The 16,635-nt window shown below is 33.1% G+C and overlaps 1 protein-coding gene across 2 annotated transcripts in view; it reads right to left on the bottom strand.

Moving 5' to 3' along the window:
• The window catches only part of PCDH17 (protocadherin 17), a 96,429-nt gene that overhangs the window by 46,412 nt on the left and 33,382 nt on the right, over nucleotides 1-16,635 (bottom strand). For both annotated transcript variants that reach the window (XM_081215093.1, XM_081215094.1), the window contains exons 2-3: nucleotides 13,991-14,049; nucleotides 13,685-13,857 (exon numbers count right to left, since the gene is read on the bottom strand). In XM_081215093.1, coding sequence (XP_081071219.1) covers nucleotides 13,685-13,857; nucleotides 13,991-14,049 — 232 coding nt within the window. The remainder of the gene's footprint in view (nucleotides 1-13,684; nucleotides 13,858-13,990; nucleotides 14,050-16,635) is intronic.

The raw sequence follows: 16,635 nt of genomic DNA, 5'->3' as shown, positions 1-16,635 counted from the left end.
ATATTATAATAATTCTTAAAACTAATTTGTGAAAACATTTTTGCCCAAATAATACAAACAATATAATAAAAACCCAGCAGAAATATGGTTAAGATGCTGGTGTAAAAATTAAAATAATTATTTTTTCATACATGATTCCTAAAACCTAGTTAAACATGAAATATGAAAAACTAGTTATATTTCCTTCAGAATATTTCCTTCATGAATATCATGGAAAATGGGCAGGTTTTGCACATGAAAAATTTGAGAAATCTATAGCTTATTAATTTTATTTTAAATCCTATAAAGTTTTATTTTTTTATCAAGAACTTTAAGAAACATTTATATTCTCTGAAACAATAATTTGTTCCTAGGATCACTTCTTAGGAAAATAATAAATGATATTATTGTAAAAGATATCTCCAACAGTATGTTGCCCGTGAGATCACTGGAATAGCCCATTATTTATCAAAATATTTATAAAATATGTGTGTATGTGTATTACATACAATTTTCCCAAAATAGAATTATGCTTCAATAAAGAATTGTTCAACCAGAGTTTTGAATTTTGAGTTTAAATGCTGAGATGAATCAGACTACTTCTTTTGAAGAAATTAAGTGATCAGGGATTTGTTCAATATATATTGCTAGGTGTTAAGGGATATAGGTATAGATACAGATATAGACAGAAATAGAGATAGACAGATACATTCAAAGACACCTAATGAGAAATTATGCAAATATGTTTACAAAGTTTATCTCCAAGCAAGTTTGATTATAATCTATAATTCCCACAAAAGTTTTGTATTTTACTATAAGAGAACTCTATTTCGATGATTCTTTTAATAAACAGATCATAAGCATCATCAGTAAGATAAATAAGAAGGAATTGTGTCCTCTCCATTATGGTCCTAATATTGCCCATCTACCACGTTCTTTCCTCCTTATCCGACACCTCCTTTGCCTCAAACTCACCTCCTCTGCCGCAGCTGTGTTGGAATTTGTGCTTTTTATTCAATATGCCAGACTAGCAGGAACTGCACCAGTCATTCTCTCTGCTTGGAACTCTTCTCCAGAGAGCTACCTGGCTGTACATCCTCATTTCCTTCATGGCTATACTGCCCCATTTTTTTCGTATGGTGGCTAGAAAGCCATATTCTCCATGAGGACTCCTGTCTACTCTTTCTACAACGTATCTGGCTTATTATAGATACTCAGTAAAAACGTGTTACATAAGTGAACCTTATTGCTCAGAAATAATTATTAATATGTCATCATCCTTATCATTCAGCAACAACAGGGTTGCTGAGAATTTGGGATGGTACAAATAAATTATCTCTCTAATGAATCCTTATTGCTATTACCTATGTAAAATTAATCATATTTCTATACTGAGAAAATAATCATCAGAATTCAAGTAGAGGCTGCAAAATCAGTCTTACAGTGGCAAAACTTTTCAGTTTCCTTATGTCTGTGTATACTAGAATATTATAGGGTGGTAAGGTATATTAGAGATAATCTGGTTTGGTCCTTCCATTTATAGATAAGGCATTTAAGAACCAGCAAGTTAAGGTCAGAGTCAAAGACAGATATGCAACTGGTATTACTACTGAACCAAGACTAGAAGTGAGTATACTGATTCCTGACCTAACATCCATTATGAAGTTGTAGAAAGTTTCAAGTCTTCTGTGTGTTTGATGATATATTAAGGCAACTTTATATAATATACAGCATTTCTACAAATATTTAAGCAACTGATAATTAAATGTCAGTAGTAGTTGCAAAAAACAAAAACAAATTTTGAATTAAAGAGAAAGATCAGCCTCAGATATAATAGTCACTAACCTTGCTTTTTCCCTGATGAAAAAAATAGATTGGTTGTGTTATTATGTGTTGATTAGTACAGAAATGGAAAATTTTATTATACTTGCTGTATAAAAACACTTTTCCCAAAGAACTTTTAAATGCATGAATTACTTAATATATATAAAATAGATAACTAATAAGAACCTGCTGTATAAAAAAATAAAATTAAATTAAAAAAAGAATAGTTAACTAATATAAAATTTTGAACTGGGTAAGTGAAAAAGCAGTATCAGCCATATTCAATATGAACCATATTGAAGCCTGATGCAAAAGGAAAGGAAAACTTGTGCACCCCAATATACACGATTTTATGTATTTTTAAATGGTGAATTTTCCCAGAACATTTAAAGTAGTTGAAAAAATAATGAAAAATTGAAAAGTTGGTATGTTAAAATTCACAGTATTATTTTTAATTTAAATGTTTTATTTAAACCCAAACCTAATTTATTATAATTTTATATCAGCTTAAGCTAATTCAAAATTATTCAAAATTAACCCTTGGACAGGAGAAATGGTCAAATATGGTAATTCTCTCAATAAAAACTGAAATAAGCAAAAAGGTATATTTTGAATATACTACTGATGAGTTTGTGTCTATTAAAAGGAGCACATGTTTTTCCTTTAGCCTCAGGCTCTAAGATGCCTCAGCATGACATTGACCTCTAAAATTTTGATATTTTGTTCATCATGGTTTGTGCATTGAATTTTGATTTTTGAAAAGTATTCCATTCGAATATAGTTTACCTGGATTCTTGAGAATTTTGATGCCCCCTTGAATTCTATGCCTCAGGCAACTGACTCACTGACCTCACCCTGGGCCCTGTCCTATGAAAATGTAGAGGAGAACTCTAATCCCCATATGATCCTGCAATCCCACTCCTGGGCATATATCCAGACAAAACTATAATTCAAAAAGATACATGCACCCCTATGTTCATAGCAGTACTATTTACAATAGCCAAGACATGGAAGCAACCTTAATGTCCACTGAGAGATAAATGGATAAAGATGATGTGGTACATATATACAATGGAATACTACTCAGCCATAAAAAAGAATGAAATAATGTCATTTGCAGCAACATGGATGGAGCTAGAGATTATCATACTAAGTGAAATAAGTCAGACAAAGGCAAACACCATATGATATTACTTATATGTGGAATCTAAAATATGACACAAATGAACTTATTTATGAAAGAGAAACAGACTCACAGACATAGAGCAAAGACTTGGTTGTCAAGAGGAGGGGGAGTTGGGGAGGGATGGATTGGAAGTTTGGGAATAGCAGATTCAAACTAATATATATAGGATGGATAAACAACAGGTCCTACTGTATAACACAGGGAACTATCCTATAATAAACCATAATGGAAAAGAATATGAAATACATATATATGTATAACTGAATCACTTTGCTGTACAGCAGAAATTAAACACAACATTTTAAATCAACTATACTTCAATAAAAAATAAATTTTAAAAAACGAGAAAAAATAAATAAATAAATGCACTAATTACCTAATTGTGCAAAAAGAGAAGCCCATGACCTCTAAAGATTTCAGAGAAAATGGAAAGTGGGTCGGGGAGTGAATGGACTAAGCTTTTTCAGCAGAGGAAGAATTTCCAAAGCTGTCTGTACCCCACTGCACTATAAGTGAACTAAATGAACAATCTCTCCCTACACAGCTTATCCTGACCAAATACTCTCATGGGATTCTAAACATCCTGATTATATTTAACCTGATTAGGGAAAATAATTCCCTCCCCTGAGGGAGTTCCCTCCACAGATTCAGCCTTAGACATACTAATGGTGGTATATAAGGGAAAAGTGCACCACAAGAGAGTCTGTAACCCATCCTTTTGTGTGGACAAAAATCCCATTAATCTTTTCAGGTATTCATGGTCAAATTAGCATTCAAATGTATACATCTTTTATCCATTTTGATCATAAAATTTTGTCACACTTTACTGAATCCAAATGAAAAGCACAATACACGTCAACAATGAATGTGAGCCCCCTCCCCCACCCAGAGAACTACTGCATAGCTATTCTTTCGATGAAACAATTTTAGAATTTTTGTTAATTAAGAGTTGGTTTCTTTCAATAAGAATGACCTGAAAGAGTCAGTCAAGTCTATAAAATGCAAATTTAAATCCAATTGAGATTGTGTTTAATCAAACAGTTATTTCTAATTTGAAGACTTCAAAAGGCCTACAGAAACGTTCTAGGAACCTTCGTGGACATCAAGGGGACAGTTCCACACAATGGGAATATGTTTCAGTGCTCTCTCTCAAGTCATTACTGGTGTTTTGTGGATCACTTTCAAATTTGATAATTCCAACCATTTACCCTTCTTTAAAAGTTTCAGAAGTAATTTATTTTCCACTTATGAAATACAGAACATAAAATTACCTTTAATATTCAAGGGTAGAAATGTAAATGAGAATAAAATAAAAGTTAACCAGCGAAAATTTCATTCTGTCAAATGAATTCGGAATTGGAGCAATGTGCCATGCATACACTTCTATTATAACCATTAATTAATATTCTGAATACCTTTTAGAGATTACTGATTAAGAGATATCTGGCAGCTGGAAATTTTCCTATTTTACTCTTAATTCTTAGTTTATCCATTAAGAGGTTACTGTTCACTATGTGCTTCTGAGAAAATGTTAACATTTCAAATAAAAGCACAGTCATTATCATGACAAAAAGAGGTTGTGAGGGCTTCCCTGTGGCGCAGTGGTTGAGAGTCCGCCTGCCGATGCAGGGGACACGGGTTCGTGCCCCAGTACAGGAAGATCCCACATGCCGTGGAGCAGCTAGGCCCGTGAGCGATGGCCCCTGAGCCTGCGCATCCAGAGCCTGTGCTCCGCAACAGGAGAGGCCACAACAGTGAGAGGCCCATGTACCGCAAAAAAACAAAAAAACAAAACAAAAAAAACAAACAAAAAAAATAGGTTGTGAAACAGACCACAGTGACATTCTGGGCTCAAAAACTCCAGACATTCCTTGTTCATTGCTCAAAAGATTTCAGATTATTTAAACATAAGACATTCCCGAAGGAAATGATTAAACTTTCTTTTAACCTTGGGAACTCAAACATATCTTCTTTTACCCTATCTAATACAACACCAGCAACTGTAGTTTCTAAGTCATCTAAACTCTTTTTACTTCCCAAATGTTTCCCCATGATGACCTCACCCTGTTTTTACCATTTAGTAAATTGAACTCAGTTATCCAAATCACAATCCTAATGTTTATCACAGAAAGTTTTATACTACCTTACTGCTTCCTGAAAGTTTTCTCAAAGATCTGGTTAACTGAAGTTTTTTGCTTGTTTGTTTGTTTTTTCCCCTGCATCCTTGAATGGTAAATTTCTTTATTAAATCGATTTCTATGTAGAAATAAGCATTGGTCATTTAGAGAAAATGCTAAAAGTTTCAAATATTTATGTGATCATTTAATATATGTGGTCTATATTACATAAAATCTTACTTAAATGCATTAAAATGCATTAAATAATTCAAGTTCTATTAAATTTACTTGGGCATCAAATGATTTTTTTCTAAGCAATTCATTAGAATCATAAAAGTAGTGGTGTGTATTAAAATAAGTTTTTAATTTTTCACTTTGTTCCATTCCTACTACCTCTTCACCACTCTAAGCCTCATTTTGCCTGCCATGTATTACTTGCCCAGCTTCCTAATTGTATTCCTATCTCCCAAGACATTGTCATAAAAATCATCCCTTTAAAATGAAAGTTTGAACTGCCACCTCCTGAACCTTCAAGGGCTGCCTTTCAGTGGTCCCATCATTGGGCTTCTACTTACCTCCCCAGTCTCTACCTTCCATTCCCACTCTCACATATCACTACTCACATGCGTCTAACAGTAGCTTGCCATGCACTGCTTCCTTTCACCTATGTTTCTGAGAGTGGCCATCATCTTCCCTCTCCCAACTTCACTCGGCCAACTAAGCCAAACATTTTTTGAAGGGTCAGCTCAGATGTGTTCTTCTCCAAGAATGTTCTTTGAGCCTCCAAATCTGAGCCGGGTTTCCATTCTCCTGACTCCATTAATACTCAGGACATATCTCTCTCTCACTGAACCAAACTCATGGTTTTTATGTCAAATTCACTTAATACAGTGTGAGCTTCTTGAGGACCCAGCCTGCGCTTTAGTGCATCTTTGTATCCCGGGCACAGTCATTTATTAGAAGAAAAATTAAGTGATTGAATATATGAATGAATGACTGAAAATCTCTCTTGGCACCACCATTCCTCAGCACACTAAGAAAGTATCAAGGACGCACAGGTAATAAAGGTATAGATACTGTGTCCAGATTGAAGAAATATTTACATCCTAGTGCTTAGTGACAAACAATCCAGTAGTGTCAGTGTCTAACTTCTGGAATGATACATTTAATTGACCTTTTGGAGGTTTTATTCAATATATATTACATATATGAATATGTGAAATACTTATTCAATATATATGAAAGAATCAAGAATGAAGCTCTAAAGCTTGGCAGTTGACATCTTCAAATTAATAAGGAAAAGAAGTGTGATGATAAATCTGAAGTACTTGTTCAGAGGCTTCGAGGTCTCTATTAATGTGTCACAGAAATTACACAGAAGGATGGAAAGGGCTCTAGACAGAAAATAATAAACCTGGAACTAGTGCTACCTCCGTCACTAACTTGAAGACCCCATGGAAATCACTTAATCTGTTTTCTTATCTATACAATAGGGGAATTATACTTCAAGGATTCTTACCCTAACGTTTTGTAATACGGCTTTCAAAAGAATAGAGAACCTGTAATATTAGACATGCTATTAAAGTGAAATAACAGGAAATTGCTGGGAGAAGTTTTAGACCTAATAACATTATATTCTTACAATTCTTAATTAACGGATGAGCTGATAAATATTTTATATTTTTTAGAATTTGTGGACACACTCCTGCTTTCATAAAAAATGTATGTAATATTAGTATAGAATTTTATTTATAAAAATGAAAAAAATATTGTCATTATCTATATTAAAAAAAAACACAAAAAGTAAAATCCTCTGGTTGTTTGGGAATATTTGAGAGAGTGTGTAATTCTAAGGCTGGGGAGGGTTCCCCTGCCCCAAGTATAAGGCAAAATGAGTGTCAAAAGTTTGGGAAATACTGTTCCAGCATTTCCTAATTGGAATGTTTCAGGAAAAGTCATTGCCGTGCTTACTAAAAGCAAGAGAATCTCAAAATCACAGTGAGTCTATAGTAAATCATGCAACACTTGTTAGAGAGGCTTTACGATGAGCAACAAATGGGAGGGTGATAAAATCTCTCTATTTTCATGATACCAGATGCTGGATTCTGGAAGCAGATGTTTGCACACGAGAAAAAGAGATGTCATTGAAACTTTTAAAGTTAGGTGAACTGTGGGGTGGTTGCAAAACCTGGTAAGCAAAAACAAAATGAAACTGCTCACAGTTTGAGAAATATTTTGTCTAGTAAAATGTAAGGCCAGATGAATTGGGAAGGCCCTAATAGATAGCACAGGGAGGTGATAAAATTGATATTGCCCTGCTCTTGGATAGATGTAGCCTAATAAAAACTTACAGGACTTGAAAATAATATGAATTCTTGGCAAATAATACAATTTGTTAAATACCACATATGCAAATCATAAAGTAGCAGTGCTTCTAAAAATTTGTAAATGATTCCTCTCTGGCATTAAATATTCAAAGTTCCTTCCCACCCTCAATATATGGCAGTAATTTCCCATTTCCTTCCTAAGACAAATTTCCTATTAATAAGTTTATAGCAACATTTCTTTTAAAAATGATTTTCATAGATCGCCAGATGGCTGCTGGGAGGATGGACACAGTCACCACCTTCATGTTCTTGCTTCCGCAGAAGTGGATTTGCTGTTGCCTGTAACAGGTAGGCCTAGGAAAAGACACTGCTTGATTGGAAGGTTCAGACTGCAATAACCATAATGCAGAAGAGAAAACAGAACAAAATCTTGAGAATATAAAAGTACTATGCTAGTACTTTTCTTCTTTTTTTCTTTCTTTTTTTTTTTTTTCGGTATGCGGGCCTCTCACTGTTGTGGCCTCTCCCACTGTGGAGCACAGGCTCCAGACGTTCAGGCTCAGCGGCCATGGCTCACGGGCCCAGCCACTCCGCGGCACGCAGGGTCCTCCCAGTGTGTCACCTGCATCGGCAGGCGGACTCTCAACCACTGAGCCAGCAGGGAAGCCCTATGCTAGTACTTTTCTATTCAGGGTCAGTTCTAGGGGAAATTGAAAGGTAGGTCAAGTTTGTGTTCAGCATCCCAACTCTCTGTCTCAATAACCTCCTTCCAAATCCTAAATGTGTGGCTCCATCCTCACTTCAGTGGACAAGGACCTCAACATATATTCTCCCATTTCCTTACTATTGCTTTCATAAATATCTCCTTCATGTAAAGTATAGGTTGTACAAACATTAAACTGTTTTCCTTTCACATAATTAGAAATATGGTGAAATTGCATTCATTATGCAGTGAATTAGGGAGGAAAATTAGAATAAGTGGAGGTCAGAGCCTTGCCATACTCTGAATTCCTATAACAAATACTAAAATCCTTCCAACTAGCCTAATCCTGTTTTGAATATGGGGCCCACAAGCAAAATTCAAACACTGACTTAAAGAAAGAAAGGAACGACAGCAAAAAACAATTCTTTAGCTTTAGTTTTTGTAGTTTTCTAGAATGTCCTCTGGGAAGAGGGAAGGCAACCCTTAAAAACACAATTTAGTTTTAAAACTGAATTCACTGGAGAAAACCTAGCTTATTTGTTATTTCCATTATTCTCAACTTTCTATTGATTATATTTTATTAGATTTTACTCAGTGATTCCATTGTGAAATATTTTGAACCCAGAATGTAATTTAAGAAGTCAGATTTTTCTAACAGTAGAGAGAATGGGGGAGGCACAGAATTGAATAGAATAAAACAAATTATAAGGCAATTAAATAAGATGAGAACTGAAAAATAATTTGACTGGAGCAACTCCTGAGGCTCAGAAATGTCCTGGAATCCAGTCACTAGGGAAGGGACCAATATCTGGCCCCCATGGGGCATTACATCCTGTGTTGGTGAGCTTCCAGTGCAATCGCTAGCACAGGCCATGAGTACTCACGATGTACAATGCTACTCCACTAGCTTCAGAGTTCAATTCAAAGACTTAGTTTCAGTTAATTATAAAGATATCAGAAGACTGATTATCCTTGGAAAATTGAGAACAGTCACTCAGTTATCAATAACAAGCTCAGAAAAATTGCCAGTCAGCTTTTATAAAAACTGCTCATTTATTATTTGGGAATCAACAGAGACTACTGAATTTTGGGGAAAGCTTATTATGCCTTTTAAAAGAAAAAACAAAACACTTATTGCTAACAATCAAAATACTCTACAAGGTTTCTGATGGATAAAAATAAAGAAGTCAAAGTATAAATAGTATTCTGAGGTATAAAGAATAAGTTACCCGCAAAAATTTTTGAAAGAGTTTTGTTCTTTATAAAACTGTGTATAACTCTTCTTTACAGAAGTAACATTATGTATTTTATTAGTTCTTGATATAAATTAGTTTTTGTCATTCCAAAATATAAAATCAGCAGAATAAGATAAAATGTATTTTGCTCAATTTTCTGTGTCATTTTCTGATAAATAATGACTTACTAAATAGAAATATATATGTATATCTATATATATATCTATATATATATATAGAGATATATATATAGATATATATATATGCCTTTCTAGGGAATTTGCTACTATGGCACCATACACATTCCAAAACATATGGATTGTTTTACCTATTATCTCCCTCTCTCCCTCTCTCTCTCTCTCTACCCACTAACCTACCTGCCTACCTTTAATATTTGATGGGGAATGTATGGGGAAAAATCTAATTGACAAACAGAGAGGCAGAGCACAAAACTGAACTCAAATAGAAAAAAAAAAAACTAACTACATTCTTTGAGATTTTTTTTTTAATCACACTGAGAGAAGCTAAAATAACCTGTTTCTATTATAGGTTTTATTAACATAAAATCCTTAAAGCTATCTTCAGCTGTAGTGCAGTACATCACACTTTCATTTAACTACTGAATCGTTTCAAATATTTTTTTTTTCTAAAATAATGGGCAACACATACTAGTGCTATATATTTGGGATGATTAAACTGATAGTAGCAAAAATACACAAATATCAGGAACAGAACAAATGGAAAAAAATCTAACACCACAAAAGAGAAGAAAAACAGTAAAAATTGAGCTAATAAAATAAAATCTCAAATGGACTAAGTTATTTGCAAAGGAAAATCATTATTAGCATAGAAACTTCCATTGAAAATATGAAGACTATTTTTTAAATTGATTTTCATTTCTAAGTTGAAGTATTTTAATTTAGAAATAGTACATTATTTTTCTTAATAGAGATAATTCAAACAGGGAAAGAAGTCAATTAAACTAATATAAATATAAAATATAGTTATGCTACTGATTTTTTAATTGAAAACTATTAAGGCACTACTATAAATTTTTAGGACAAGCAAAAGACTGATAAACAGGTTTCTTTTTGTTTAGCTTTCGTTTTAATGGAAATTTATTTATGTTTTTTAGGAGATTTTTAAAGGCATTAAAAATTAGGGTTTAACATATGAAACTTGGACATGAGATAATTGTTTGAATATGGCTGTCATCTTCTTCCATCTGTAAAGAAAATTATTATTTGTAGGTGTGCATTAAATTAATTTGGAATTGGTTCTCATGATGCTTTTCAAATAAATTAACAGAGGACATTGACCAAGACAATGGCTGATTGTTTCTTCAAACATTTTAATTTTTTTTTCTGAGTAAACAATTCATGATGTGAATAGTATAAAGCATTGGTTAAGAGGGCAGACCCTGAAGGCATCCTATTTTATTTCTAATGCTGACTTCACTACTTACAGCACAGAACATTGAGAAAAATTCTTAACAACTATTGAATGTGAGAGTAACAGTAGTCAGCTATCTATAAGTGCAATGAAAACTAAATAGGATATTATGTTTTAACCACAGAATAATTCAATAATCTATTTTGATGTTTTCTCTCAAGGTTCACATACATGAACTCAAGTTTTAACTTACCCTTCAATGTTTATTTGATATCTAGTCATAGCAATGAATCAGAAAGTATATGTGAGCTAATTCTCCCATTTGGGGATAAAGTTGTACAGAAAAGACACAAATTTTGAGCATATCTAGACCTAAGATAAAATTCCAACCACTTGGCAGGTTAATAAAATTCCCATAAGCTCAGTTTTCTTACATGTAAGATAAAAATGATAACTATCTTAGAGTTTGCAGGTTAAATATGTTAATGCTGAAATGAAGTTGGCACAGTTTATGGTAAGTAGGAAAAACTCAATAAATACTAGTCTCCTCCTCTGAATCTAGGTAGGTAGATAGATGGATGTATGCATAATATACATAGAAGAAAGAGAAAGAAGGAGAGAGAGAGAGAGATTATCTAGATATGGAGAGAGAACGACAGATTGGAGGTAGACAGAGAGATACATAGGGAGATAGATGGCAGATAAAGGTAGATGAGAGAGGAGATATGAGAGAGACAGCCAAACAGAGAAAGGTCTCCCATCTCAACTAGTTACATACAGTTTCCTGAAGGCAGGCTTCAAGTCAAATTTATTTTTGATATTCCCAAAGAATCTAACTTTCCTTACATATTGAAAGCAGTTAATAGATATTTATTAAATAAATGAATTAATGAATCAAATCTGTCGATCAATCAATGAAATACTCCTTCAAAATCATGTTTTAAAGTAGAAGTCAGTCTCTCTCCTATATATTCAGAGATTACCTTCTAAGTATGGCTTTCAGATTCATAACTTTCTCATGTTTGTTAATAAAGATATGTGGAAACTACTTGTTTTACAGGAGATATAGCTATTGGCATTCTCACTCATAGACTAGCAATTATTTTATGTATAATATTAATTAAAATATGTGTCAACCACATTTTCTTTTAAGAACAATAGCCACCTTTCTATGATATTACTTTTTGATATCAAAATAGGAAAGAACAGCTTTTCAGTATAAACTACATTTTCAGACATATATTTCACTTTTCTATAGGGGTCTTTTTCTCATTCCTATCAAATACATTGCTCAGTCAGTGGATGGAAAGGAATTAAAAAGTTAATAGTGAGCAGCAGGCTTTTTTAATTAACAAATTTTCTCATGAAGATGGGACAAAATGCAAACTCTTTACTTACTCTATGCATCTTTACAAATAGTGGCCAGTGAATTACCTGTAAATCACTTTATCACACACATAGATTAGTCTGTTAGGCTATGCACTCACATATCACGATCCAACAACCCATTACTTAAAATGTGCCTAAAATATTCATATATTATAATATTGCATAGTCAAACCCATCAAGACCACTTAACTCACTTCAGATAAACATTCAACTGTGCAGGAACTGTGAATATTAGATAAGTATTCAAACAGCTTTTGTTTAAAATAATTTTTAAAACAATATTGCATTATTACGCAAAAAGTTGCTAAGACATATCTGGCACTTATTACTTAGAAAAGAAGGCTTTTGTGAGGTTATCCTTAAAATAAAGCCAGCATAATTATATGTAGTGCAGAAACTTATATATATATGTATATATATGAATTTATTTCCGTATTGAATGTATGTATGTGAGTGAACTCAATTTTCAACATGAAGAGAGAAATTAAAAAACATTTTATCTGCTGATGTGTATGTGATAGGACTGACTGCAGTAGAGGCAAACATTTACTATGAATCACCAATCATTAAATGACTTTGAAGAATAAGTAAATATGTCCATACAGCTTAAATGTAGTCTCTCATAAAAACTTAAATAAATATTAAACATATTTAAATACTATTAATATTTTGAAAACTAATATTAACTAATATATTATGCATTTGTAATTCTGAAATTCAATTTATACAACAGTTCTTTTCATTTCCTATAATTGGACATTAAAAAAAGCTTATTCACATCTAAGTCTCACACTTAAGAGTAGCTTAATTCTCTTTGTGTGAATCATTAGTAAATATTCTATTGTGCTTGAAACAATAAAAATATCAAAATTAATTTTAAAAAGTATATCAAACTAATAAATTGAAGATAGACTTTTAGGAAAAAAATATGTATTTATGAAGAAGCATTTCTTTTTTAACTCTATAAGGGTAAACAAGTTCATGTTTATTTGATATCCAGGAAGAATTAGACATAAATCAAAAGGAGCTAGAACTCTGGCTGAGCTGTTATTTGACTCTTGAAAAACTATCTTGAAGCTAAAATCCACACTAAAAATACACCAACACTGATAAGAGCCATACAATTCCAATCGAGTTTTCATTTCACCTAAAAGCATTGAATTTATTCATCTTAATCTGTATATTAGTATATTAAAATGTGCATATCTAGCTAACATATGCTATATTTTCCTTTAATAAAATGCAAAATAGCAAAGGATGGAAAATGTTCATAAAGATAAGTACAATCTAGTGACTTTGGCCAAGTTCTCATCTGAAGAAGATTACAGACCAAAATCCATGGTCTTCCTTTTTCTGTGGTTACTGAGGTATTGAATAATTGCTTTTTGTCTGGGGCAACCTCAGAATTTGCTGCTTCTTTTGCTCTATCGTCCATGGTCCATTCCAAGGTGATAACTATAGCTCTAGTACTATGAGGTTTATAATGATTGCTTAAGCTTTACACTTTGTAAGCATTGGAAGACTTCACTCACCTTGTTCAAGTGGTTGGCTTTTAGTTGAAGTAGTTTTCATCTTGAGTGCCTCCCTAACAGACATGTCACAGCAGGAGCCTTTGTTAGTGTCTTGGTCACTGTCAGCCTGATCACTGTCCCCGTGCCCACTGTCTCTCAGGCTGGCTCTTTCTGGGTCCTTAAACGTGGAGCTACTGAAATACATATAAAGAAAAAGAAGAGAAAGTGTTGTCTCTACGAGTTTGAATCTGAAGTGTAATCTCTAGCAAAGCAATTTTGACATGAATGCAAATGGGGAAGCTGAGAAAGTTATTTAATAGGCCTTACCTTTGAACAAACTGCTGCCTGCTGCCCATGTAATTGGGCTCTGCGGGAAAATTGTCTGTCTGTGAAAGAGAAGGAAAAAAATACGTATAGTTGTACACTGGACAAATCTCCTGCAGAGCAACAAGATTTCCTAGTGGAAAAATGATTAATAATTCAAAAATTCCCTTAATCTTCAAATTTGTACATTTTAATTAAATTGGAAATTGCTGACATGTAATTATGTACTCAGAACAATTAAATGATTCCGGTCCACAAATTACCTGTTAAAGTAAACAATGAGCCTGTCATAACTGGCATTCTCTGTTAGTACCAGGATGGATAACACTGTCTGTGTTGTTTCATTACTTAGATATTAAGATTGGATATTTGTGGGAGGAGTGGAAAAATGACCTAATTTCTCCATATTAAAAGCGTGAATTATTTAATAATACTCATTTTTAAGCATAATTACATCATCTGCTGGGATTCTTTGCCCTTCTTGATATAACATCATTTAAAGTAATCCACTCCTCAATTAAGGGATATAAGACCTTTCCTTCAAATTTTACCAGTAACAAATACAGGCATGGCACCTACGGTCATACTCATCTCTATAGTGAATCCTTATCTGCATCCCTACTATGGAAATTGTACTAAATACAAGGGAAAGGGCTGTTACTTCCTGGTTATTAAAAACAAAGTAAAATAAAAATAAGAATTAAAATGTTACTTAAAACATTGGGAGTAAAGACACTGAGAAATGAGGCTTGTTTTTGTGTTTGTTTTTGCTGCTTCCAAACTGACGTGGAGGTCTGCCAAATAGAACTGAATTCTCCTTGTACCATAGAACAGAGTCTTTTGCGAGAAAGAGAGTAGATCTTTCATAGGTTTCCCTATACTGTACATTCATACATGTTACTACTTCTTGCAGCTGACTCAGCGACAAAGGTTCTCCTGTTTTCTGCCTCACTTCATATCACACCATTGTGCTCTGAAGCAGCTATGGGTTCCTACAAGATCATCCAGCATGCAAGTATCAGTGACACAGGAGCATGAAATTCATGAATCAGAGGGACCAAGGTAAGGTTTAATGCAGAACAGTATGTATTTTCCTTATAAATAAGGCTAATTTAAACTAACAGGACTTTTTTTTATCCCATGTAATAATTTAAATTATTTGTCTTTTTAAACTATTATTGGAAAAAAAAACATATTAAGAGTAATAGCTTAAACTACTATGTAAGTTTCACTGTCTTTTAGAAGTTGGGGGACAGGAAAAATCCTCACAAATTTCTTAATCTATGATCTTTTCTTGCTGTTGTTCAAATGACCTTTGTCAAAATAAATGCAAAGATGAAGGTAAACAAGGGAGATTAATTTCTCACTTCTAATCCACTTGAACTAGTACTTGATAGCAGACATTTTTTATTAACATGTTTTTACTAATTTCCAGATTCTGTGAAGCACCTTAATTGTTTCCATAACAAACTATCTATCTTTAAGGATAACTTTATCCTCTAGTAAAAGTAATAATGGAAACCAACACCAAGAGCAAAAATGTTTGCAAAAGAGTTTTGCCAATTTTCAAAACTAAAATTTCATAGAAACTCCACATTTAAACTTAAAATCATCTAGTTCATTTTTTGAATTGGTCAAAAACATGTATCAACTCATTACTGCTGTCAGTTAAAAGCTAAGACTGAGTATCTGAGAACACTTCAGAAAAACAGAATCTGGGGTATTAAGGAACGAGTAAAATGTAAAGTGAAAGTGTAAACTCTAGTTAGAAAATATAAGGGCTACTATAAGTAATCTTGTGATTTTAATGGCTTTGATTAGGGGGGACCTCATAGGATGTGGATCCCTATTCAGTTAGACACAGGGAGACCGACTGGGAAAACTTTTCTTCGCTTGTTCTAATAGGGACAGTATCTAAAAATTTTTTCATAATATCAAAATTCTGGGCAGTTCTTATAAAATAAGATACTTTAAGTTCCTATTGAGTGAAGAGCTGTTTTAAATTATATGTGAGTGTGTGTGCATACGTGTCTATGTATGTTTCTGTGTATGTATCAGCGTGTTTGATGAGCACTGGGTGATGGTAATGCTACCAAATATTGTTCTGATGAAAGCAGAAAGACAATAGGAAGTTAGAAAATAAGAATTTTGGAAAGGAAAGAAAGGCAGGGAGAAAGGCAAGGGAAAAATAGAAAGAGAGGAGGAAGAGAGAAACAAAAGCATATACAAAGGAGGAGAAATGACAATGGAGAGTGGTAAAAACAGGTGAAAGAAAGTTGGTTTATTATTATAGAATTTCACAAAGTACAATTTTAGAAGTCTGCAAATTAATCAGTAGCAGAGTATCAAGAGTTTATTAATAATGTCTGCCAGCATTCATCCATTAAAATAGGTAGGGATGTGAGAGGCTATGTGGGTTATAATTACCATAATTAAATAGCCACTTGGCCTTTAATAAACATCTGACTAATTCACTATAAAACCACACTTGTTTTAATATAGAAAATAACATTTTCATTATCCAGGCTCCAAGCATGTCTGAAAACTCATTTCAAATAATCTGAAATGAAATAACAGTATTTACATAGAAAAAAAACAGAAAATAGATGAAAAAGCTGAATGTATTACAGCATCATTTAATTTAGAAA

The sequence above is a fragment of the Mesoplodon bidens genome (assembly GCF_964165515.1).
Source record: "Mesoplodon bidens genome assembly, chromosome: 17".
Lineage (NCBI taxonomy): Eukaryota > Metazoa > Chordata > Mammalia > Artiodactyla > Ziphiidae > Mesoplodon > Mesoplodon bidens.
The sequence above is the reverse complement of the archived record's forward strand: the minus strand, read 5'-3'. Positions and strand labels throughout refer to the sequence as shown.